Source organism: Rhinichthys klamathensis, unplaced genomic scaffold (genome assembly GCF_029890125.1).
Source record: "Rhinichthys klamathensis goyatoka isolate OS25496 unplaced genomic scaffold, OSU_Roscu_1.1 h1tg000487l_1, whole genome shotgun sequence".
Lineage (NCBI taxonomy): Eukaryota > Metazoa > Chordata > Actinopteri > Cypriniformes > Leuciscidae > Rhinichthys > Rhinichthys klamathensis.
The window spans coordinates 1,666,517-1,691,796 of NW_026606974.1; the positions used below are offsets into that span (position 1 = coordinate 1,666,517).

The 25,280-nt window shown below is 38.0% G+C and overlaps 1 protein-coding gene across 2 annotated transcripts; it reads left to right on the forward strand.

Annotated features, from left to right (window-relative positions):
• The first annotated feature begins 5,885 nt into the window (after positions 1–5,885).
• syn1 (synapsin I) lies at positions 5,886–25,280 on the forward strand. 2 transcript variants are annotated; one of them, XM_056237524.1, is made up of 14 exons: positions 5,886–6,224; positions 6,315–6,848; positions 8,125–8,182; positions 8,948–9,039; positions 9,480–9,636; positions 10,166–10,255; positions 11,307–11,369; positions 11,513–11,655; positions 11,766–11,840; positions 15,682–15,784; positions 15,884–16,015; positions 17,305–17,377; positions 20,068–20,659; positions 22,409–25,280. In XM_056237524.1, the coding sequence occupies exons 2-14, from the start codon at positions 6,541–6,543 to the stop codon at positions 22,548–22,550; spliced, it is 2,028 nt and encodes a 675-aa protein (XP_056093499.1). In that variant the 5' UTR covers positions 5,886–6,224; positions 6,315–6,540; the 3' UTR covers positions 22,551–25,280. The 2 variants fall into 2 exon arrangements, with proteins under 2 accessions (XP_056093499.1, XP_056093501.1); XM_056237526.1 differs by having other exon boundaries at positions 22,447–25,280.

Consider the following 25,280-nt stretch of genomic DNA (forward strand, 5'->3'; position numbering starts at 1 on the left):
TGTACAGAAAATGGTTAACTTAAGAAAAATATAATATGTCATGATAATATAATATAATATGCAATTAAATCTTATTAAAAAGTCAGAGCTCACTAAGAATGCAAGCAAATATCACTACAATATAAAATAACGTTTTTGTATTTTAATAGAGGCTATTTTAAAATTATTATAAATAATAATATTCATTTATTAATATTATGAATACATTTATTTCTGAATAGCTGAATTTTCAACATCATTACTTCAGTCTTCAGTGTCACATGATCCATCAGAAATTATTCTAATGATTTGGTGCTTAAGAAACATTTTTTATTATTATCAATGTCGAAAACAGTTGTGCTGCTTATTTATTTTAGAAACTGAGATACTTTTTTCCAGGATTCTTTGATGAATAAAAAGTTCAGAAGATAACCATTTATTTGAAATAGAGTTTTGTAACATTATAAATGTTACTTTTGATCAATTTGATGTATCCTTCCTTGCTGAATAAAAGTTGCCAATTTATATATATATATATTAAAAAAACATTTATATAGCCTATTACCGTTTTGAATGGTAATATATATTTTGGTATGGGACACTAATCTGAAATTTCAGAAAGTTTTAGGATTTTGAAATTATTTGAAATGGTGTAACACAAGAGAAACAGAAACATTTGAAATGTAACTAATGAAATCAAAATGAAAGCAAATGTGTGACATTGATCTTGTGAAATCAACTTTCTTTCTTTTTTTTCCGTTGAATTTTAAGATGCTCTTAGACTTTTGAACCCAACAGTAATTCCTTTTGGAACGTCACCATCCCTCTTTTCCTTCCCTGGATCTTTTTAGAATCCACAAACAAGTCTTGCTCTGTCTTTTGTTTCCTTTCTAGGAGTCAGCACCTGTCGACAGACCCCCCCTCCCTAATCTAAAATCTCACCCGACTGCATTTTTCAGAGTGTTTAGCCCACCTGAGCTGCAGTCATTCCACCATCTTGCCCATACATGCAGTTATGTTGTGAGATCCCAACCTTTATGCATTGGGCCTTTTCTTTCCACAGATCTGTTTCTCCCATTTCTTTTTTGGCAGAAAGACAAAGACTTCAGAGTGCTGAAGAGAGCTTTGTACAGCGCAATCCTGCCTGAGCATGCTAAAGCCACAGATTTACATACATGACTGAAACACACTCCCTCTGGACACACAGTTAACTTAACCCCATTTGCGTTACAAGAAAACCATCATAGTGCTACTCTACATAAGGATAGCCTTTAAACATAACTGTTTTTTAATATATATAATAAACAAGGTAAAACAGCCAGGTAAAGTTAGTACAGGTGATTTGCTTCCCGTAAGAAAACCATTTAACAGCGCAATACTTTCTCAAAACTCTTACTCATAGCTTATTTATTTTGTAACATTATCTGTGATTGATAGCCTCTCACAGTACCTGCGAATTTACACTGTAATGAACTACTGTAAATATTTACTGTACTTACCCCCTATCATTATTGGATTGCCATCTATTTTATAACCACTTTTCCCAGGATGCCACACACGGTGTATACATCTATTCTCTACAGACCAGTGAGAAAAGTTTCTCACAATCTTTCAAGCGCTGAAATTTCCAGTTTGGTTAAACAGGACATTGTTGAGCTGTTTTATGGAAGGTTGTGTAAATTTCTGAACATATAGGCCCTATAGTAACACTAACAGTCAGACCAAGGTTATACTTTGACAATCTTTACACAGCACGATTTCTCTGTTGCCTCGTGGAGCATCATGTGGGAAGCAGCGACCTCTTGCGGTATAAATATAACAATAATAGAATTAGCAACAATTCAGGCATTCTGTCACCATGGTAGTACAGGGAAACGAAACTGAATTATCTATGTGAATTATCAATCCAGATGTATAAACACAATATTATTTCAGTTTTGCTTTTTTATGCTGCTTCGGAGACACTAAGGAGTGTATCTAATGCAGAAAAGAAGAAACGCCCACATAATACATAACGTAAACCTACACAGCCTTTGCAAAATAAGCATTGTTTCAACAAATAGTCAAATATTTGCAGTTTGATGGCTGTTTTCCATATGTATAGTTGTATAGGTGTAAATAGCGTCTGTTGTTTTGAATGGCACCGACTGTCTGAACCATTCACGTGTTGTTTATGAATACTTTTGCTCATTCATTAATGGAACAGCTTTGTGAAGGCGGATATAAGCTTCCTTTGTTAATGCAATGGCTCAGAATTAGGGTCAACACCAGAAGTGACAATTCATGTCATGCATACTGTGCACTGTATGGAGAGACTTGCGCAACTGGTTCCAGATGGGGGAAAACAATATTTTCTCAAGGGAAAGGGACACTTTTTCCTGTAAAACAACCCTTTGTGAATCCACAAACAAGTGGAAGATGATGTAGTGTATTAATTGAGCATTACTGTATAGCACTACAGTTTGTGCTCATTTTGTGTTTAAGTGCTACTCTAAAACAGTGAGAAACTAGTTTAAGAAAATAATCCAAACACAATGCACATACCAAATGTTATACAACTAGCACAATGAGCTACAATAATATTAAAATAGTAGGCCTAAATTATGTAGACAACCATTCAAAGGTTTGGGGTCATTAACATTTTTCTTTTTCAAAAAAACTAATACAATTTCATGCATCCAGTTATTCAGCAAGGATGCATTAAACTGATCAAAAGTGACAGCAAAGGCTTTCCCATTGCAAAAAAGATGTCTATTTCAAATAAATGCTGTTCTTTACAAATTTAAAATATTAAGCAGCACAACTGTTTTCAACATTGATAATAATAAGATATGTTTCTTGAGCAGCAAAATCAGTATATTAAAATGATTTCTGAAGGATCATATGCCACTGAAGACTGGAGTAATGATGCGGAAAAATCAGCTTTGCATCACAGGAATAATTCAAAATATATTTAAATCGAAATGTTATTCATTTAAAGTGATTTCCAAAAACACTGTTTTACTGTATTTTTGATCAAATAAATGCAGCTTTAGGCAAGAGACTTCTTTCAAAATTATTTAAAAAATATTAACGACCCAAAACCTTTGAACGGTACTGTATGTGTAAAATATAATAAAATAGTTTTGTATATTTTATATAATTGTGTGTAGTTGTAACACATAACTAATATAAACTACTACAAACAATTATATAATTACATAACATATTATTTTGTACATTGGGGGATCCAGTTAAGGCTAAATGAGGTTTTAGTTTTTTTTTAGGTATTAAAAGAAACAGCGATGAGTATTAAATGATTTAAGTATTTTTAAAGAGATTTTCCCTCTATTCATTTGTTATAGTTTGGATTAGGCCATAATGTGTGAGAAAGCAAATTTTCCTTCATTGCAGACATTGAGCTTGATCAGATGGGAGGGCGAAAGACCTAGGAATGATATCTGCAGTCCTCCTGTAAAGCTCTGGTGTAAAATAGCTCTCGTAAAGTCACATCTCAGATTGCATTGTGCGCCTGAAGGTGTCTGCTGCTGTCCACATCTCCATTTTGTGCTAATGGGTGTAACTAATTCACCACTCAAGTAAAGCATGTAAACAATGCTTTGTTTATTGAAAGGGTCAGTCTGTCTATGCGAGGTCCTATTTCATTATCAATCAGACATGTTCATAGAAATCAAAGGTTATGATTAAGAACCTGGACAAGCGACAACATGTATGAATACGAAATGGTGGAAATATAAAATGGAGTACACACACCTTTTAGAATCACATGAATACAAAGGCAGTAAATGTGTTGTTAATGTATTGTGTTGCAATGGGTGGAGCCTGTATACATTATGTTTCTCCATTTGAAAGTCAGTCTACTTGTCAGACTCACACTGACTGTATTTCAGTAACTTTTGAGTCAAGCATCCAATTATTTACACAAATGAATGTTTTCGCTGGAAGTGATATTGCATGTTTGTTGCAAACGCTTCGTTCAACAGTCTAAAAAAGAATGTTTGTGAATACTATCACTGTAAAAGATTATATGATCAATACGTTATGTTTTTACATTGCTTTAAACAAAATAAGTTAAGCAATTTCAACAGTTTTATGTTATACAAGATTCAACAGTCAACAAGTCAGTTTAATGTAATTTAGATTGAAATGACTTAAACATCCAAATTGATTGTACTTAAAAAAAATTTAGGCAGCAACTTTTTATTTATTTATTTTTTTAACAAGTATCAGTTTCATTTATTTTTTCATAAATTTAAGCTCAGATATGCACCTAATTTCATTATCAGTTGGCCAAAATTAGATTAATATATATATATATATATATATATATATATATATATATATATATATATATATATATATATATATATATATTAGAGTTTTGCTCTTTCAATTTAATTTCACTTCTGGTGCATGTTTCTACAAAATAGTTTGTTAAATAAATTTCCTTTATGGTCAATGACCAGAAAGGAAATATATAATAATTTTTTGTAACTTTTATACTTTTAAGTCGTGATGAAACAACAGATCTTTTCTCACTTATTTTAACTTTCATCCAAGTGTAATGGATAATCACAAAAAAAAAAAAAAAATGTAGGGTGGGGAATTGGTTCTGTCCATCATTTAATGATTGGCTGAAGGCAGATCTGAATGCGAGCTGGCCATTGTAAGAAAGTTTATGCAGACCGTGAATCGAGAATTCGGCATACGTCCCCAAAAATCGAATTCTGACATTTTGATTGAAAATTACGAGGTCAAAAAAGTTAACAAACAAAAAATTAAACAATAAGATCTAAAACATGCCAGTATGTGTTGTTAATATTTTGTGTTGCAATGGGTGGAGCCTGTAAACATTTCTCCATTTGAAAGTCAGTCTATTTGTCAAACAGACTGTAAAATAGATTAACATTTATTTTCATACCCACTTTAAAGTATGTGACTATACAGAAATTGACTTTCAAAATGAAATATTCCCTGGAGAAAAAAGTGTGACAACTATCCCCGGTCTCTCTTAACAGCAACATTTCGAACATATAGATTCACTGTCCGTGGTGCTGAAATCACATACAGGAAGGAGTATTTCCTCAAGAACTGTCCAGGGTACTGAAAACTCATCCTTGCTTTTTAAAGATGAAAATTGCATTTTGAAAAGTCTACAATTAAATAAATAAATTTAATCATCATAATATGCAAAACTATAAAATTATAGTATAATATTAAAAAATACCTAGGAATACCTTTAAACAATAATTTACACATTTATTATTGATTTTTCAAATGTTTTCATTGAGTCTCCAGATATTAAATAATAAGTTGGCATCAGGATCAGAAATTAACCAGGGTTAAATGCAAAAATGCAACAGAAAGTGACAAAAATACCTAAAATGTTTACAGAGTAGAGACAAAACGTCCTGAACTGAATTGAATTCTTCAGTTTTTATGTAACCTTTTATGTCTTCTATTCTAAGTGTCATGTGCCCTTGATTAAAAAAAAAGATAATTTCTGACACTCCACCAACATCATTCTTTAACTAGGCCTACATTATTATTAGCAAGTTAATTTTTGTACAATATATTCAATACGAACAGTCCTATAATTAATTGTCAATTGTCTGAGGTTGTTCTTACTTGCAGCACCCTATAATGTACAAGGACAGTCCTGAGGGAAAAACCCTGCAGGTGTGTTGCTCAAGGGCACCATGGTGACAGTTCAAGGATCGCCACCTGCAGAGTTTGAACCTACATCCTTTTTGTTACAAGCTGTTTAATCGCTTGGCAGCATCACTCACTGCCAATGATGTCCAATCGATGTCTCTTCTTTAAAATGAACACAAGCACATGCCAAAATCGTCTTTCCTTCCCATTCATCATACGCATCTAAACAATTACATCCCGGACCTGTCCCGTGCGTAAAGAACGTGCGCAACGGGAGAAACCGGTGATGGGTCTGAAAAAACGACGAGGGGAAAACACTGGACGGATTACAAGGATTGGATGGCACGAGTGATGCAATCCCTGCATCCTCCGAAGCCCCAACCGGATCACAGAGAATCTGGCCGGAGATTTTGCCTCACCGAGTTTCATATGACAATTACTACCTTCACCGAGCGAGCACACTTTGAACAAGTGCCTCTTCGTTAGGATTGTTTTTCTCCACGCCCGTGGATTAGGATCCAAACATCATCAACATAAATGGAAGGAGCTTGATATCGTAATGCCAAGTGTTGAACAAGCTTCTCAGTGATGTAAGTCAATCAAACACAAAAGGATTTATTTATGCATATTTAATCGTGATCTCAATAAAGCATTGATTTGATATCTTTCATTTGTTGCAGTGCTGCTCTGCATGCGTGAAGCACGACCTTTGCTTTGAGGTGCAGCCTGAAGAATTGCGTATCGACTCGTTTTTGCGTCTCGTTTTAAACTGAAACACTCGGTTGCATCCTAGATATAAGATAGTTAATCGGTTTTCTATTCGTCTTGGATTTTTTTTTTTTTTTTTTTTGCCGTGCAGAACCTAGAGGGAGGTAATTTACCGTCGCATCCCTTTTCATATTCAACATGAATTACCTGCGACGTCGACTCTCGGACAGTAATTTCATGTCCAACTTGCCTAATGGCTACATGGGCGATCTACAGCGGCCAGATCCGCCGCAGCAGAGCCCAGCCCCGGAGGTCTCGCCCGTCTCTCAAGAGAGGCGTCAATCCACCAGCCAGTCTACGGGCGCCGGCTTCTTTTCCTCCATTTCCAACGCCGTCAAACAGACCACCGCCGCCGCGGCCGCCACCTTTAACGAGGCCACCGAGAGAGGAATCGGCTCGAGCAACGCCAAGATCCTCCTGGTCATTGATGACCAGCAGACAGACTGGTAAGATCCTCAGGAAATCACAGCGTTTTGAATACGACGTAATGGCTTGGAGTTTATGAACAGATTATTTGAGAGTATCAGAGGTGTTTGTTTCATACTCGCACCTGAGGTGTAGCTCTTGCTAATACAGGCCAAAAGGAGTCACTATCCAAATGTCGTGACTCATTAGTCTATGGGCCTTTCTGGCACGCGCGCCCGTGTAGTTGTGGGTGTGCCCGCGCGTGCGTTTGTGCGCATTACACTATTCAGCCTGGGACAGTTAATGGAGAAGCAGTGAGATTACATTAGCTGTTGAGTCCAGATTATTAAAAGGTCCTGTGTTGTTGGGTTTCAGAATAGACTGGCTCTGCTTGTGAAAAAAAGTAATGTTGTCACAAAGTCTTTGAAAATGACAAGGTGATTGAGGCACTTTTGGAGTTATCACAAATTAAAACCATTTGAAGAACTTCTAGGAAGTCTTGTTGCCATGGATGTCTTGTTTTATACTCAAGGAACTAAATATATTTTCAAGAAATATATATGTCAAGTGCCAGCCTATCCTTTATAATGAGGTTAATGGATTGCCAGTCTTTAGGGTTCTTGTAAGAACTTATGGGTTCCTCAGAGAACTGTCCTTTTTTGCAAGGATGCCTGGAGGTTCTCGAGAGGTTTCTTCTCGTATGGCGATCTAAGGAACCTCACATGGTTCCTCAAGTGTCTTCACAATTTTAATGTGTGTGATATTTCTCTCAGTTTCCCTGTGAGGGCTAGTGACACATTTACTAGAATAATAAAACCAACATCATCAAAAACTTAATTTCATATGCATTTTAGAAACTTTTTAGTGGAAACAACATTTCCATCCATCTATTGATTTATTTATTTATTTAGTGACCGAAAACAAAACTGGATGGAATATTTGAACACAGGGTAATTAGTTTAGTTATTTCATATGGCCATCACTATGTGAAATTGTATTTCTCTGTGTATAAACATACAGGTTTACAGGACTATAATCTGTTTTTTTTTAGGTTAAAAAAAGTATAATAGTAGCATATAAATATAGAAATATTATGACAGTTTGAGACGCATAGCATAAAAACACAGTTTCAGACATTGAAACGAAACTCCTCTCCCCTTCTCAAAGAATTCATGCTTAATAAATGTTTGAAATACATAATTTTCACACCATTTCACTGTTGCATAATCCAGTTTGGACACAGTTTAAGTGTTTTTGTTAACTATGACTCACAAGAGTACAGTTATGTTCTTTCTTTTTTGATCTTTCTTCCTACAGGGCAAAGGTGTTCAGAGGGAAGAAGGTTCATGGAGAATTTGACATCAAAGTAGAACAGGTGGGAAGTTTTTTTGAATTCTTCCAAACTACCGGAGCAGTACAACTAAACAATGTGATTGTGTAATGAATTAGATGTTGCCAAAACACATTAACTGGCTGAAGATTATTGTCATCAATCTGAGAGGAAATTGCATTACAGGGCCTTTGTCATTTCTTCAGTGTCATTTGCTTGTGTTTTTGAAATGGGAAATAGATCAAACCTGTCCCTAGTAATGAAATGCAAGATCTAATCTGTTCTTGAGGAGGATAAAATAAAATGAATCTGTTCTGTCAATGAATAATATCCTTTTAAATAATTAGTCATGGACGAGACGGATTTTGGTAGCAGCTTTACAATACTGTAAACCAAAAGTAATTTATTCCAAAAGAAACATTTTTATTGAACAACTGCTTGCATTTATGATTGGTTAGAGTTTTATATGTAATACTGTTCATTATTTATGTAAGACTTTGGCAACATACTGGAATACCAGACAGAAATACAAAACGATTCGACACGATACAAAACGAAAACACTATTTTTTTTTAACAATTCCACATTTGTGTTTTGAATTTTTAATGATGTCAGTCAAAAATCTTGTGTTACAAGGAAATATGCATGGTATTCTCTAAAAAGCCCTTTTTGTTGTTTTAAAATAACCACACTGGTAACCCATCACAGGCCTCAGGTGCTGTTTTAGTGTATATGCTTTGACAACAGCACTTTATTGATCACATGCATTGATCCATTTATTCCATTTGGTGATTTCCATTGATTTTCAAGGCTGATTTCTCGGAGGTCAATCTGGTGGCTCACGCAACGGGAAGCTATAGCGTGGACATTGAGGCCATTCGCAATGGCAACAAAATCACAAAGTAGGTTTCAGATCTGTTTAAAGCTCCTCCAGAATGTTTTCTTTCTGTTTAAAGCTCCTCCAGAATGTTATTGCACAGATAAACCATGTAACTCAGTGGGTTTTACTTTGTCTAATTCAGTTTGCATTCAAATATAGATATATAAAAAAATGTATGAGAACAATTAATGTATGTTAGGAATATTTAGAGCAGCAGTCAAGATGATTAGTCGAAGAAACTATGTTTACTGTACATTCTACTGTACTATATATAGACACTATACAGATAGATAGATAGATAGATAGATAGATAGATAGATAGATAGATAGATAGATAGATAGATAGATAGATAGATAGATAGATAGATAGATAGATAGATAGATAGATAGATAGATAGATAGATATATAACAGTATTGGACTGATAATAATTACCAATACCAACATTTCTGTGGTCATTTAGGTGTTTCAAGCCAGATTTTGTGATGGTGCGACAGCATGCTTTCAGCATGGCCAAGAATGGCGACCACAGGAATATTGTGATTGGACTTCAGTATGCTGGTCTGCCCAGTGTCAATTCCCTTCACTCTGTCTACAACTTCTGTGACAAACCATGGGTGGTGAGCACTACACACATCAGTCCATACTACTCAGGCAATTAAGGATGTTCTTATAAATCCAAAAATAGGAAATATTCATGTATTTGAACATGTTACCATTCATAAGAAAATTAAACATGCAGAATAGTGTTTTCCAGGCCTGAAACAATTATGGAAATAAATAAAATCTTTAAAGTCCTGGAAATGTCTAAAGTGAATATACATTTGTCTTGAGTTGATGCTCTGCTCTAAAAAGTTAATTGGCTTTATACTGCTTTTGTATTGTCAGAAATATATAAATCGTTTTCTTTAGTTTGTTATTTACAATGAATTGGGTCAAGCTGGTTCACAAATCGGATTGAATAATTCATTTGCAAATTGGCCTGAATCAGATTGATTTTTAACAATCGATCAAGTTAATTTGACAACTGAAAGGTCATGCAAAAATCCTTAATTTTACTATTGAATGTCATTAATTATTGCTGCATAATATTTGTCTCTATATGTGTATGCATGTATGTCTGTGTGCGGGTCGCCATGCATCTATCAGTTCGCTCAGTTGTCCAGATTGTACAAGCAGTTGGGTCCAGAGGAGTTCCCACTGATCGACCAGGTTTATTACCCCAACCACAAGGAGATGGTGAGTGTTTAACCATCTGTTCCTGTCCCTTCTCAACAGTAAACCCTGAGCTATAGGGCTCTAGACGGTCCCACTGGACCCAGTACAAAGCTCCCATCTGTGGCAGGGACAGCGGTGCCTGGATGCAGTAAATAGTAAAATATCCAGGGCTCATACATATTCAGTGCCCTAGTTCAGCATTGCTCCACTCAACTTAGCTCTGTCTAGACTGGAAATTTCATAAATCTCAGACTAGTATAATTGTGTGGTACATCATGGTTCTTATTGACATAGTTCAGGGTTTAAAAGGAGAGGGAGGCTTGCTGCAGTGCCACCACCTCCTCCTATTCCTGCACTGCAGGCATCTTTACACAAAAATGATCCCAGACACACACTCTGCCAGAATGTTTTCCTCTCTCTTTATCTAAGATAATGCACAGCAGACTTAGACATCATTTTGTGGGCTTATTTTGTGCCTGAGCAGGAAGATTTTGCTCTCGCATTTCTCCAACTGCAGCAATATAAAGAAGATGCCTATCAAGCAGCACTGAGACTGCAAATACAACATGTTCTACCATTAATAAACAGTTCAAAGTAAACCAACTTGATGTTGGTGTCGTTTTCTCCTAAATTATTCAGTCGGATAATAAAAATATCAGGCCAGTATTGTGTATTAACATTTGCAATAAGAACATGGTTGAGTAATGACATGCGTAGGACTCTATAAATTCTTATGGTCACCATTTATTTGACCAAAAATACAGTAAAACTGTGGAATATCATAAAAATTTTTGTATTACAATATCATTTCAAATGTAATTTATTCCTGTGATGCAAAGATGAATATTCAGCATAATTTCTCCAGTCTTTAGTGTCACATGATCAATGTTGAAAACAGCTACTCATTTTTTTGCAGAAACAGTGATAGATTATTGTCAGGATTCTTTAATGAATATAATGTTCTAAAGAACACCATTTATATTTGAAATAGAAATGTAACTTTATAAAGGCATATTTGATCAATTTAATGCTTTTCTTAAAAAATAGCTTCATATATCTCTCTTATCATTAGATCACTACACCTGGCTTTCCTGTGGTAGTGAAGATGGGTCATGCTCACTCTGGTATGGGAAAGGTATGACTGAAACCCTTTCCTAGACATTCCTGCCAAATGCTATCTTTAGAATATATGATACAAATTGAATTCATTACATTGTATTTATACTACTTGTATCTATGGTTATAGCAGTATCAGTGCAATTTAAATTCTCTGTCCAGGTCAAAGTGGACAATCAATATGATTTTCAAGACATTGCTAGTGTTGTGGCTTTGACAAAGACATATGCCACATCTGAACCTTTTATCGACGCCAAGTATGACATCCGAATCCAGAAAATCGGTGACAATTACAAGGCATACATGTAAGAGATTACAACTACATTCTTGTTCTCAACGGCATGATATAATCTATGGTTTTAGCATTATCATAGGAACTGATTTTGAAACAGTTTGCTGTTGTGTTATTGGACAGGAGGACATCTATATCTGGCAACTGGAAGACCAACACAGGATCAGCCATGTTAGAGCAGGTGGCCATGTCTGACAGGTACGCAAGTCTTAAAGGATGTTCTTTCTGCCATGATACAAGGCATATTATACAGCACCTATAACATGACATCAGATAACCTTATTAGATGTTTGCTTGTCTAAAAATTACATATTTTGTAATATTATGTATTATGCATATGCTAATAGCTCTTCAGCTGCCTCCGTAGACAGCATTATGAGACATTAAATGGTAAGATACTTCATTTTAGGCAGCATTGCATTTTTATTCAACATGGCGGATGAAGCAATAGAAATGTTGAACATATAATAATATACTCATGAATTCATTAATATTTCATGCCTTTATTGAAATCAGTTGTACGTCGGTGTCTCCTGTGCTTTTCACACTAGTTGCTTCCAACGTTAAGTGTTCCAAATAAGCCACTACTGATTTTCCATTTCAGTTAGGATACAGTAGGCAGCTGTCTATGTATACAGCAAGACAACTCAATAAGATTTGGAACAGAATTGTATTATTATTAGGCTAAACGAAAAAAAAAAAAAAAAAAAAAAAAAATGTGTAATTTAAAATGCAAAACTAAGAATAAAAAAGCTCTTTGTTTGCTACCTGTATCACGGTCAGGTTCAGTTATGTTAAAGGAGAACTCTTTGAAAAAAATGAACCTTTGGTCTTATTACACATTGTTACCTAGTCAACCGTTCTCTGAGATTTGTTTTCATGATTATCGAATGTAAAGAGTTTTATCTCTAAAAACAGTTTAGCCTATAAAGCTAGTATAACGCTAGTATATTGGGCATAGAGTCATGGCAAATAAAAATCGCTAGTTAATACCACTAACAAGGCTCAAAATAGCCCCACACTAACACGGTAGCGTAATGAGGGTCCCTACCTGCAAACCGAAGCATTGAGAACTTTGTCAGAGTCCAGACAGTTTAATAAGAAGATACTTTATAAAGACAGTCCACTTCGCGTATACAGGCAGGAGCCATCTTTGAAAAACAGGTTTGACAAGTCAAACTACGAACGCCGATCCAAGTGCCGATCTAAGTCTCTCTTTTTAAATGATTTTTATTTATTTATTTTCTGTGTTGCGTTCAGTGCTTCTCTTATGCGCTCAGTGCTTTCTTCCGGAAACAACGGACCATATGAGATTCCAAGACACAGTTCAGCTCACTTGGATCGGCGTTCGTAGTTCTACTGGTCGAGGCTGTTTTTCAAAGATGGCTCCTGCCTGTATACGCGAAGTGGACTGTCTTGATAAAGTATCTTCTTATTAAACTGTCTGGACTCTGACAAAGTTCTCAATGCTTCGGTTTGCAGGTAGGGACCCTCATTATGCTACCATGTTAGTGTGGGGCTATTTTGAGCCTTGTTAGTGGTAATAACCAGCGATTTTTATTTGCCATGACTCTATGCCCTATATACTAGCGTTATAGGCTAAACAGTTTTTAGAGATAAAACTCTTTACATTCGATAATCATGAAAACAAATCTCAGAGAACGGTTGACTAGGTAACAATGTGTAATTAGACCAAAGGTTCATTTTGCGCCGGAGTTCTCCTTTAATTCTTATATTAACATATATAATATAATAATATGTTAATATATTCATCATTATAAGTTAGTTTGGTTCAGCTGTGTTTAATTATCATCATTGTGTATATGTTCTTCCTGGTCACTCAGTGTTTGTCCTGTACTGTTCGTGTCTCGGGTAGCACCCTGTTCCGCATGTTATCTTCTGTTACCTTAGCGTTACAGAATACCAGACCCAAAATGGACTATGCAGCTCAGTTCGCTGCAGTGGCTCGTATGAGTCAGAACTTTTTTGTTTTTGCTGAAGGATTTTTACGTCTTTCACTCACCTGCCCCTGCCCCTACGACGACGAGACCCTGAAGTCACTGTTCTGAATCGGGGCAAATTACCATCATCCTGTTGACCTCCCAGACACCACTGGATTAAACTGTATAGAAGCCATCATCCGGTGTCTGGAGAGCGTCTATCCCGGGTCCAGAACACAGCCGGAGCCAGAGCCTATTTCACCACGGAAAAATCGCATGAGCCCCCCGCAGATGGAGAGCTACCACCCGCCGCGACGCGTCAGCCAGAGCCCGAGGACAAGAGGGCTGCGTTGACCCTCGCCCCGGGAAGAGGAGTTCCCCAGTGAGTCTGACCAGGGGTGTGAGCCCGCAACATCGGTGGCAGAGGGTATACTAGTGGAATTAGTGACTGAGGACTGGCTGATGGATTTCCATACGGAGGTATCGTCGTCCACCCTATCCCACCCCGTTTTTCATTCTTCACCGCTGTTTTTAGACAGCACAATAGATTGTTTGGACTGTGACTTATCAGTTTCCTCTGAACCCTCATCGCTGTTTCTAAACAGCACAGACTTACATGAACTATACATTACCTCAACCCTTCCAAGTCTCCATTAGCCTCCGTCGCCGACCTTCTCAGCCAGTCCTCCAGCCCAATCATCTCCTGGAATGCCTTGCTGGGACGTTGAGCCTCAGGTCGAGCAACCTCCACCAGCGCCTGAGCGAGCAGATCCTGTGACTCCGCCTCCGGCCTCTAATCGCGGCTCCACCCTGGCTCCTCCCACCTTCAGCTCCATAAGACCCCTCGGCCTCTCGACTCAACCGGGTTCCCTCGTCCCAGCGGCTCCCCCTTGGTTGGTCGTCACACCACCTCCGCCACGAACTTGAGGATCTCCCGGGCTCCTACTCCTTCCCCTTCAGACTCACCTCGGTCCTCGAATACTCTGGCTCCTCCTTCGACAGTCGTCGCCATGACGTCGCCTAGGCCTCCGATGCCAGCGATGTCACTACATCAGCTCTCCATCTGCGCCCTGGGATCCATCGGGTCTGCCTCCGCCGGGTCGTCCCCCAGATGTCGACAGTCCCGTCAACACCTTGGCGCCTCCCTCCCTCATCTTCCCCGGGGGTTGTCGTAATTGCCAGGCTCTCGGTCCAGGCCATCGGCCATCCACCACCATCGCTGCCATGGGATAATTGTCTTCCCATCACCACTCCTCCGCCGCCACCTACTGTCACCACACCTTCGCCACCTCTTTGCCCACCTCCAAAACCATCTTCATCCCTCACTCACCTCATCTGCTTTTACAGCGCGTGGTCACGCCTGGTCGGAGGGGCGTGTACTGTCACTGTTAGGTTCAGTTATGTTCATTTTTAGTTTCGTTTTCATGGACTTTTAGTTTGTTATTCATTACATGTATTCCCTTGGTTGAGTTCCCGCCTGTCTTCCGTCTCCATGGTCACACATCATTATTAGTTAGTTTGGTTCAGCTGTGTTTAATTATCATCATTGTGTATTACTGTTCACTCAGTGTTTTTCCGGTATTGTTCGTGTCTCGTGTAGCACGCTGTGAGTTCTGCTATCTTCATCTTCTTCTTCAATTGGACCTTAGCGTTACACCTCGCTTGTTTGCAGGGCTGCACAATTTGGCCAAAACTTGTGATTATATATAAATATGACTTTATTATTTTATAAAAAAATATGTGCCTTTGCGAGTTGATAAACACACAAGCCATATCACGATTTTGCTTTTATTTCGATTAATCATGCAGCCCTAATTATCATAGTGATGTAAAAGTCATTTAAATATAAAAAATTATGAAACTTACACTGAATAAATATCACACATTCTTCTTGGAACTGACTTTTTTTCAAACAAAAATCAGTTTAGTTTGCTGCAAGAGGCTTTTCAATCAAAACAGTCGATGATACCAAGCCAAATATTAATGTCTTGCCCTGCAGTAATCCTGAATCCCTTGTTTACTCTGGGCAGTGTGTTGTTAGTGGGTGGATGCTTTTAGTGGAATGCACAAGGTCATCATTTGCACTTTTTCCCCTGTAGGTATCGTATGTGGGTGGACGTATGCTCTGAGGTTTTCGGGGGTCTTGATATATGCGCTGTAGAAGCATTGCATGGTAAAGATGGTAGAGATTACATCATAGAGGTAATAACATCTACAAAAACAGGCAGCTTTCAAAATAACTATGAAATACCCTTAGTGCCTCAGGCAAATGATTTGTGTGTGTGTATGTGTGTCTATCAGGTTGTGGGCTGCTCAATGCCTCTCATAGGAGACCAGCAGGATGAGGACCGGGCTCTGATGGCTGATCTTGTTGTGGCTAAAATGAACCAGACCATGCTACACACTTCATCTCCCACTCCAGTCCGTTCTCAGGTTAACACGCTTGCTTCAAAACATCCTCAACCCAGGCTCATTGGAAAAAAATGATTTCTGCAAAATATTCTGAATTCTGGTTCGTGACACTCTCAAAGTGAAATGACCAGTGAGTGGTGCTAAAAGCGAGTTCAGTTTTATCCAAACCAGATGAACGTGAATCTGGTAACGTTATTACATTGGTTGTTGTACATAATGTGGCAGTTTGGAAATGAAATATCCGGTGAGTGGTGCTAAAAGTTATTGTTTTAATGCATTTGAAAATGACGTTGCACCTATTTGAACCCTACCATAAACCTAACCCATAGTCTTTAAAGCAAATATGAGATAAAAAAATGTGCAACCATGCTATTTTAGCTTGCTTCAACAAGTCTTTCAGCTCTTTTATCATAACTCTTTTATCGTGGCTGTACTAGTTCAGCTACTAAGCAAGTTTACTACATCAGAAAAGCCATACATATGGAGCTGGTTATGTGATGAAATCATCAAATTAGTTTACAAATAATGCACTATAGTAAAAGCATTTGTTTTGTCATAACATATTATTGTGCAAGGTACTGTGAGAAAATAAGCATTTATTAATGAATAATCATGCCCCTGTAATCATCATTTGTGTGAAACGGAATACATTTTTTCTCATGAGAAAATTTATTCTCATGTGAGATTTTGAAAAAGCTCTGCTCTCTGCAAAATCAAAGACTAAATTTTAATGAGCTACGCGGTCAGAATGTGGTTGCTATTAGAATATTGCTATTGCCAGATAGCATATGGACCTAAAAAAAATACATACAAAAGCTTTGATTTTTGGTTATGCAGCATAAAGCAGTGCTATTCTGCTGAATAATACATTCAAATGGTTTAGTTTCCACACACCAGTCATTATTATTGTCAACTTAGATTGCAGTGCAGAGACTGCTTTTCTCCATTCCCTAAAGCCGTGATTGAAATGATTCATAGTCACACAGATGGGAGAGAATAAGAGTGAGAAACGCTTTTAATGCATAAGCTAGGGACTCAAACAACATCTCTCATCACCGCTCTGCGTCATATCACTTGGTTTAATTCCCTCCACATTTGTGCTAAACTGATTGCCGGAAGATTAATGACTGCATGTTTTGTCTACATCAGCCATTTATTTATGTTTCGAGAATGATGTTCAGCAAATTTTGTCATTACAGCTGTTTAAAGATCTTATTTGTGATGGAACATTCACTTTTCTTTTCTTTATGGTTTAAATGGTAATATCTGATATACTCTATATCCCTCCCTATGTCTGTTTTATATTCTAGGGCCCGGCTGTTTCACCTCAACCCGTCTCTCAGTCTAACGTACCACAGTCACAACAGCGCCCTCCTCCACAGGGTAAGGGATTACAATATTGCAATAATGAAGCCAACCTTACAGGGATAGTTTACCAAGAATGAAAATTCAGTCATCATTTACTTACCTTTGTGTCGTTCCTAACCTTTATGACTTTCTGTCTTGCGTTAAACATATAAGGAGAAATCCTGAAGAATGTTTATGCTGCAGTTTTACATAATATGAAAATGGATTTTTACGGCATATCTCCAAAAATGTCATAAGTGCACCTTAACTTATAGGGTATACGTAGTACATTCAACTTATAAGTCTTATGAAGTCATACAATAGCTTTATAGGGGGATAAGTTAAAATATAAGTTATTATTTACTACACCTTCCCCAAAGCTTTCAAATCTCATTTGCATTTTCAAATTAAGAATTTACTCAGATCTTTATTAAAGATTATGAAGACAAACTTAATAGAATTAATTGTGTGCACCATAAGACAAGTAATATGCAGCAATAAAGTAAATCGTTTTTTTTGATAGACAATTTTTATTACATGCAAACTTAAACAATTCTATTTTTGTATTACATGGCATTTATCAAGCAACACCAAAAGACGAGAGCTGCTCAATATATTAATCTCTACTATTCATTGTTTTTTCATCAAAATACTCAGTCATAGTTTTATGTACCATAATCGGCTAATGGCATGAGACCAAATCTGACCAAAATCACCAAATTGAGTGGCTAATTTGGGGTAACCTTTCCATAAAAAAAATGGTCTCACTGATGGCATGCAAATGTTTGTGTCGGTCTGCTGAACAGATGCATTAACAGCCGTTGATTCAAATTTAAAGGGTTAGTTCACCCAAAAATGAAAATTATGTCATTAATGACTCACCCTCATGTCGTTCCAAGCCCGTAAGACCTCCGTTCATCTTCGGAACACAGTTTAAGATATTTTAAATTTAGCCCGAGAGCTTTCTGTCCCTCCATTGAAAATGTATACACGGTATACTGTCCTTGTCCAGAAAGGAAATAAAGACATCAAAGTAGTCCATGTGACATCAGTGGGTTAGTTAGAATGTTTTGAAGCATCGAAAATACATTTTGGTCAAAAAATAACAAAAACTACGACTTTATTCAGCATTATATCCTCTTCAGGTTCTGTTGTCAATCCACATTCACGAGTCCGCAGTGAGGGTGTTGACGTAAGACACTGCTGACGTGTATCTGGTGCGTCCGTCTATTCGGGTTCAAATAAATATGGCTGGGCAAAAAAATGCAAGTCTTCCTCTGTGTCGAAATCCTTAGACATGTTTGCGAAGATTGTTTTGTTTACAGTGTGCGTCTCCCTCAGACTGTAAATGAAGCTCGGGCGCACCAGATAACACGTCAGCAGCGTCTTAAGTCATCAGTGTCACTGAACGCGGCTCGACAACAGAACCGGAAGACAATACAATGCTGAATAAAGTCGTAGTTTTTGTTATTTTTGGACCAAAATGTTTTTTCGATGCTTCAAAAACATTCTAACTAACCCACTGATGTCACATGAACGGAGGTCTTACGGGCTTGGAACGACATTGGGAGAGTCATTAATGACATAATTTTCATTTTTTGGTGAACTAACCCTTTAAATGTTTATCGCACTGAATTTTCATGACAAGATTCCTTTAGTGTGAACAGGCCTTTATGGTACAAATCACAATACACCTTAGACATTCAGCAGACAGAACAAGGTCATACAGGGTTGGAATGACAGGGTAAAGAAATGAAGACAGATATTTTTAAATATCAGTAGGTCTCTGATAACTGTATATTTTAATAGTTGTCTGCCGCTTCCAATTGTTTTTGTTATAAGGATAGCAGATGAACCCAAGCGCAGACGGTATGCAATCACACAACGTTTATTATAACAGAAAAACAGGGGAAAACAACCCACGAGAGGGCAAAACAGAGGCAATACAAACGAGGGATTACTAAACTAGATAACACTTGCCAAAAACTAGACTACTAACAAACAGCAAATACAAGATCAAGACGTTCTTCTAAGACAAGGTACTCACGGGTAGACTCTCACAAAGTGTGACACATTGCACCGGCACAGGACGGCAAACACAAGGGGATAAAATAGGGGAACACTAATGACGAGGACAGGTGAAGCGACTAGACAATAATGACAAGACGAGGATAACAAGGGGGCGGGGTTACGTAACAAGACAACACAAGCACATGGCCGAACACAAAGCCATGTGCTTGCACACAAAACATGAGTCTGTCATGATCCTGCCCCAAGACTTAAAGAAAGACAAGAACTAGATGGCAGAATCATGAGTTTTACCTGTCAAAAACAGAAAAACTGGTATTATTCTAATTCATTATCATAATCACAAACACATTGGTTTGTAGCACAAATAGTATTATTGTTTACTGCATTTCATTATTCTAGTAATGTACCTATAGTGGCTAATAACTCAGAAGTCTCAAATATTAAAAACTAATGAATCAGAATGTTGAAAACGTTTGTGCTGCTTAATCGTTTTGAGGAAACCATGCTATATTCTGTTCTGAATAGAAAGTCTAAAAAAACAGCATTCATTTGAAACAGAAATCTTTTGTAACATTATAAATGTCTTGAATCGGAGGTCTCGCACATTTAAAGAAAATGTATGCTTATTTCCGTATGGCAAAATATGGTGGATATTCCAACCATGTTTGCTCTGTAAAAATGAGCTCTGTTTTTAGGAGGTCCACAACAAGCAGCTGTTAGCGCTACTCCTGCCCGTCAAGGAGCCCCACCGCAGCAGCGGCCCTCTCCTCAGGGCCAGCCCCCTGCCCAAACCCAGTCTGTGACCAGCCCTAATGCTCAGAACCCCCCTGCTCAACAAACCCGGCCCAATCAGCCCCCACAGCGACAAGCCAGTCAAGGGTCCGCAGGTCAGCAGAGGCCCGCACAGGGTCCCGCCCAACGTAGCTCGGGTGGCTCTCCTCAGTCACAGAGGCCCCAGCAAGGCGGTCCCCAACAGCAGCCGCAGAGGCCTCAAACTGGTGGCCAGGGTCCCAAGCCAGCTGGTCAGCCCCAACAGAGGCCACAGCAGCCAAGACAAGGCCAGCCAACCAGACAGCCCACCCAGGGTGGGCCGCAGCCAACCCAGGACGCCCCACAAACAGCTCCGCAACAGGGCGGTCCTCGTCCCCCTACCACTCAGCAACCACGGCCTACTTCACAGGGCCAGGGAGGCCCAGGAGGCACACGACCTCCCTTGCAGCAGAAACCCCAACCTCCACAGAAACCAAGTCCTGATCACCCGGCCCTGAGTGGATCTCCGCAGCTTAAGTAAGATGTTTTTTGTCCTCTGTCATATTTGCCTGAAGCTTGTATATTTAATTTGACTGGATGTGAAAGTTCATAAGAATCTGGACATGTTTCTCCATTTATTGATGATGTTTCATCACTCATGCAAGTGACTACACCAGATGGTGGCCATTCTCTTTTGCTACGTCATAAGATTCGCAAATCGCATGACAAGTTCATGGTACTGATGGCATGACTGACAATAACTGTTTGAATTAGGGTAAAGCAGTGGTTCTGAACCTTTTTGGCCCCCCATTGTCTATAACAATAAAAGCCCCCCTCCAAAAAATGTTTTATTAAATTTCTACCCAATAAAATATTTTAAAGCTTGGCATTACTAGAGAAATGTATTTTCTTTGTAAAGATGCCCATGGGGCTTTACGACTTTACCAGGTCTAGAAATTACACTTTAAAAAAAAGAAAAAATAGTAAATATCTGGATTGGGCATGAATACAGACTTGCAGATTTGATTTAGACTCAGAGGTCTCTATATCTATAATTACTGAACTATTCATTTAAAAAACAAAATGACTCTTGAGTCATTTGTTCATGAATTGGGCTACACTGGTGGCAGTGTATGTATGAAGATGAACATATTCATTTTTAAAAAGCAGGGCCCAAACTATGCAGCTAAGTGTATTAGAACACAGTGTCACCTGCACGACAGGAAGCACTGTACAAGTAGATTTTCACACGGTATTCAAATGAAGTGTGCTATTATTAATTAGAAAACAATATTTTTACACAGCGATGTCACAGATCTACTAGAATGTATCTGTTTATTGTTTACATAAAGAGACTGGGTGGAGATTATTGATCTGATGGGCCCTTCCTTGACTTGCCAGCCATTTACAGTGCCATCATACCCCTTGTAGTTTTAACTAATTCACACAGCCTGAAGATTATTCATATAATTAGCTTTATTTATTTAGCCAAAGCTATTTAAAAACGATCTTATAATTGCGGTATATATTTCATATTTCAGCTATAAGTGTATGGGTACTGTCAAGTTTGTAACTCAGATGAGCATTAAATGAATGGATAAACACATCCAAAAGCTTCTGAACAGATTTTGCAAAGCATATGATGACTTTAAATATTCAGATTTTGATAATGGTGATGACAATAATGAAAATGACATTTGACAATAATGATGAATGTGGCTTATACATATAGGCAGATGCATAATTAAAACAATGGAGATACAGAAGTTTGCACTCTAGATGATCTGGTATTTTGCATGCAAACAAAGATGGCTTCCTTCAGTCTTACACCCAAACCATTCAAGCATTGATTGTGGAAATTGCATTTTTTCTGATTGAAAGTGTGCATTCGATCTATTTTCACTGTCAAGCAGTTGTTAGCAAGTATGAATGTGATCATCTCATTCCCACTATTCCTCAATTAAGTTCTAAGGTGACTATACAATATAATGCAGGTTCTTCCAAAATGTTATATTACTGAGATGCCTCTGCACCTGGTTCTTCATTTAGGAATAGTGGCCATAGATGCCATTTCCCATAAGTCCAAGGGCTGATGTACATTGCACTGGAGTCATGATTTCTTAAATGAATGACACAAAAGAAAGCACATGAATTTCATTCTCTCTCTTTCTCTCACAGCTTATTTATTTTTTCTCTGCCATACCTCTATAAAGCCATCTCCATGGGTTTGCTGCATGACTTTAATAGCCTCTTCCTCTCCTTTATTGCCACTTCTTCTCTTTGTAGCAAATCCCAGTCTCTTACCAATACATTCAACATTCCAGAAACGCCGGCCGCCCAGCACCAAAGTCCTAGTCAGGACGAAGCCAAGGCTGAGACCATCCGCAACCTTCGGAAATCCTTTGCAAGCCTCTTCTCCGTGGAATAAACACACACACACACACACACACACACACACACACACACACACACACACACACACACACACACACACACACACACACACACACACACACACACACACACACACTAACACACACACACACACACACACACACACAGACAGAGAGGTTACACAGTCTTTCTGAAAAACACACGAACACAGACACTCTCATCAAATACACACAGAAAGGACCAATTATATCGCACTTTGCAGTGCACATCAGATCTGTGCACGTCAATTTGCAATGCGACATTGATGAAACACTGCCTGCACTTCTAAAGATTGCAATATGAAGTGAGATATCACAGCATTATTGCAGTTAAATCTTTTAACACAACTGAATTCTTTAGACACATTCCCAGTTTGTTTAAGACCAACTGATGGAGGGAGGTGTGAAAAAAAAAAAAACACACACAGAAACACTTGCACACACCCTTTTACACTACCTACGCAGTGACTGGACCTACACGTGCTGATACTTGTCTATTCATTCCAGTCTCCTATGAATAACTTATCACTGATAATCAATAGATTCTTTTTGAAAATGAAATGTTTTGGTGGACATTTTGTTGCAAAATCATCCACCACCACTCTTTCTCAGATACATGATATCTGAAACATGTCTACTAAGTGTCTGAAGCATGTTCTGTTACAATAAGGGGCACCATTTAATGATTTTAACCCGTGCGCCACATTGTAATGTAACCGATTGGTTAATCGTTACGTAACTTACACGCTTGAGCAGGATTTGGATTTTGCAATGATGACCCATTGTGATGTTGTTAAAATTTTGCACAGGCTTCCATCGTCGAAACTAACCCCCCTCCCGCGGCTGTTAGCGCTAGCTACTTTGAAACTGCATGTCACTTAAGGAGAACGTAGTCGCACAATGTGGGTGTTCTTGCTTTGTGTCGTGTCGTTGCACCTAGATAAGGTAGTTGTAGTGAAAATGATGTTTTATTTTCGTGAGCAACCTGTCGCTGCTTTCCCTACGTCCCTCTTCCTGACAAAAAAAAAACACACACACACAATGGTACACCCTTCAATATGTTGAATATGCCTTAGATATGAATAGGTAAAGAGATGGTTTGTGCAATCACATATGTCTCAGGGATGTCCTGAAGAGAAAGACACAATGACCTAGCGTCATTGATCAGGTCTTCCAACCCATTACTGTAGAGAGTTACTGATTGTGAAGCCAGTAAAGGGAGGAATCTGTCGAATGTATTTGTTTGCTACATAAACATGTTTGCACACTAATACTGAAACACTTGAGAACATATGAGGTGAGTGAAAGCTCAGGAAGGTTTGTTGAATTAAAAGAAGGTATATTTTGCATGCCTGGATGAGCAAAGGAGAGCATGTAGGTGTTTGGAGCTGCTTGTTCATTACACTTGGGCCCTAGGAAAACGCAAAGCCAAGGATGCCATCGGCAGCAAACTACTTCACAAAAAGATCAACTTTAGAGGAGATGCTCGTCACATGTTGGGTTTTTGACTAATAACGCATATAGTACGTCCCAGTGTGATCCCAGTTACACAATGTGGATCCTTAAACCAACTACTCCTGAAACTTCTTGCCATACCCGAGGAGTTTAGAGCTGAACCGGCAGTGTCTTCCACAAGTGAGGATAAAACATCCCAACACTGGTGTGTTTTAGGCAATATATTTAATCAAGGCCATTCCAGGAGTCCCGACCCATCCCGAAACCTCCCCTGCTTCCCGCTCACCAGCCTGTTGTGTATTCACAGTGATCCTTTTGTGACAAATGGTGCGTTAATGTGTATATATATGTATAATGTAATGTTGTACCGTAAACTGTCTAAACCAAATAGAAGTGTTGTACAGGTCTTAAACTCAACAAACGATGCAAACATCCTGTATTTGATTTGATCCTCAAAAGTTGGTCGTTGTGGGTCTTGTGTATGACAGGATTTTACTTTAATCAGATGTGATTTAGGTTGTGCAATATCTCCACTGTTAACTAAACCTAACAGATGTGTTCTTTATTTCACCCATTATGTGACAATTGCAGTTGTTAAAAGCCATCTTCAATGTGTCCACTGATATGAGTGTAAGTGGCTTGATTGGTTCACATATGTGGTAATCTAGATGGTCCACCATGATATTATTGTGGCTCAGGCAAAATTTCAGTGCTCTTCTATGTGGTTCATGTTTTTACAAATTAGGATAGATATGTATATTATAAGATGGCTTTACTGAATGTCTAATGAATAACTGTATTACTGATGCAATCAAGTTTGGAGGCAAATGGAATTTCAGTAATTTATTTGAATGTTGCAGTACTTATGGAACCCATGCCTGAGGTTTGTACTTCACAATTTGGTTTTTGTTTTTCGGCATATTTGCATTTGTGTACTTTTGTTTTATATATATACAGAGGAATTATCTCATTTTAAAGAAAATGTGTCATAATTTCTAAATAGGTTTATCCTGTTCTGACTGTTTGAATCTTAGTGAATTTTATTGTCTGTGGATGCCTGCCAATTGTATAAAGAAAGGAAGATATAAAATTAAAGTCACAAATATAGAGAATTATTATAGTCTTAAGTCCTATTAAAATGAGAAATATTGTTAAACATTGTGTAGTATTACACAAACAGATGCAACTTTGATGTGATCTTCAATGTAGCTTAATAATGGTGTCAAACTATGCTAAAATGTGCACATAATCAATAAAGTCTATCAAATGAA

Excerpts from the sequence above, each read along its gene's own strand:
- syn1 (XM_056237524.1), top strand. The coding sequence starts at position 6,541 with ATGAATTACCTGCGACGTCGACTCTCGGACAGTAATTTCATGTCCAAC. Across the intron at positions 8,183-8,947 it reads TTGACATCAAAGTAGAACAG|GCTGATTTCTCGGAGGTCAA; the intron begins GTGGGAAGTTTT and ends TTGATTTTCAAG. Across the intron at positions 10,256-11,306 it reads ACCCCAACCACAAGGAGATG|ATCACTACACCTGGCTTTCC; the intron begins GTGAGTGTTTAA and ends TCTTATCATTAG.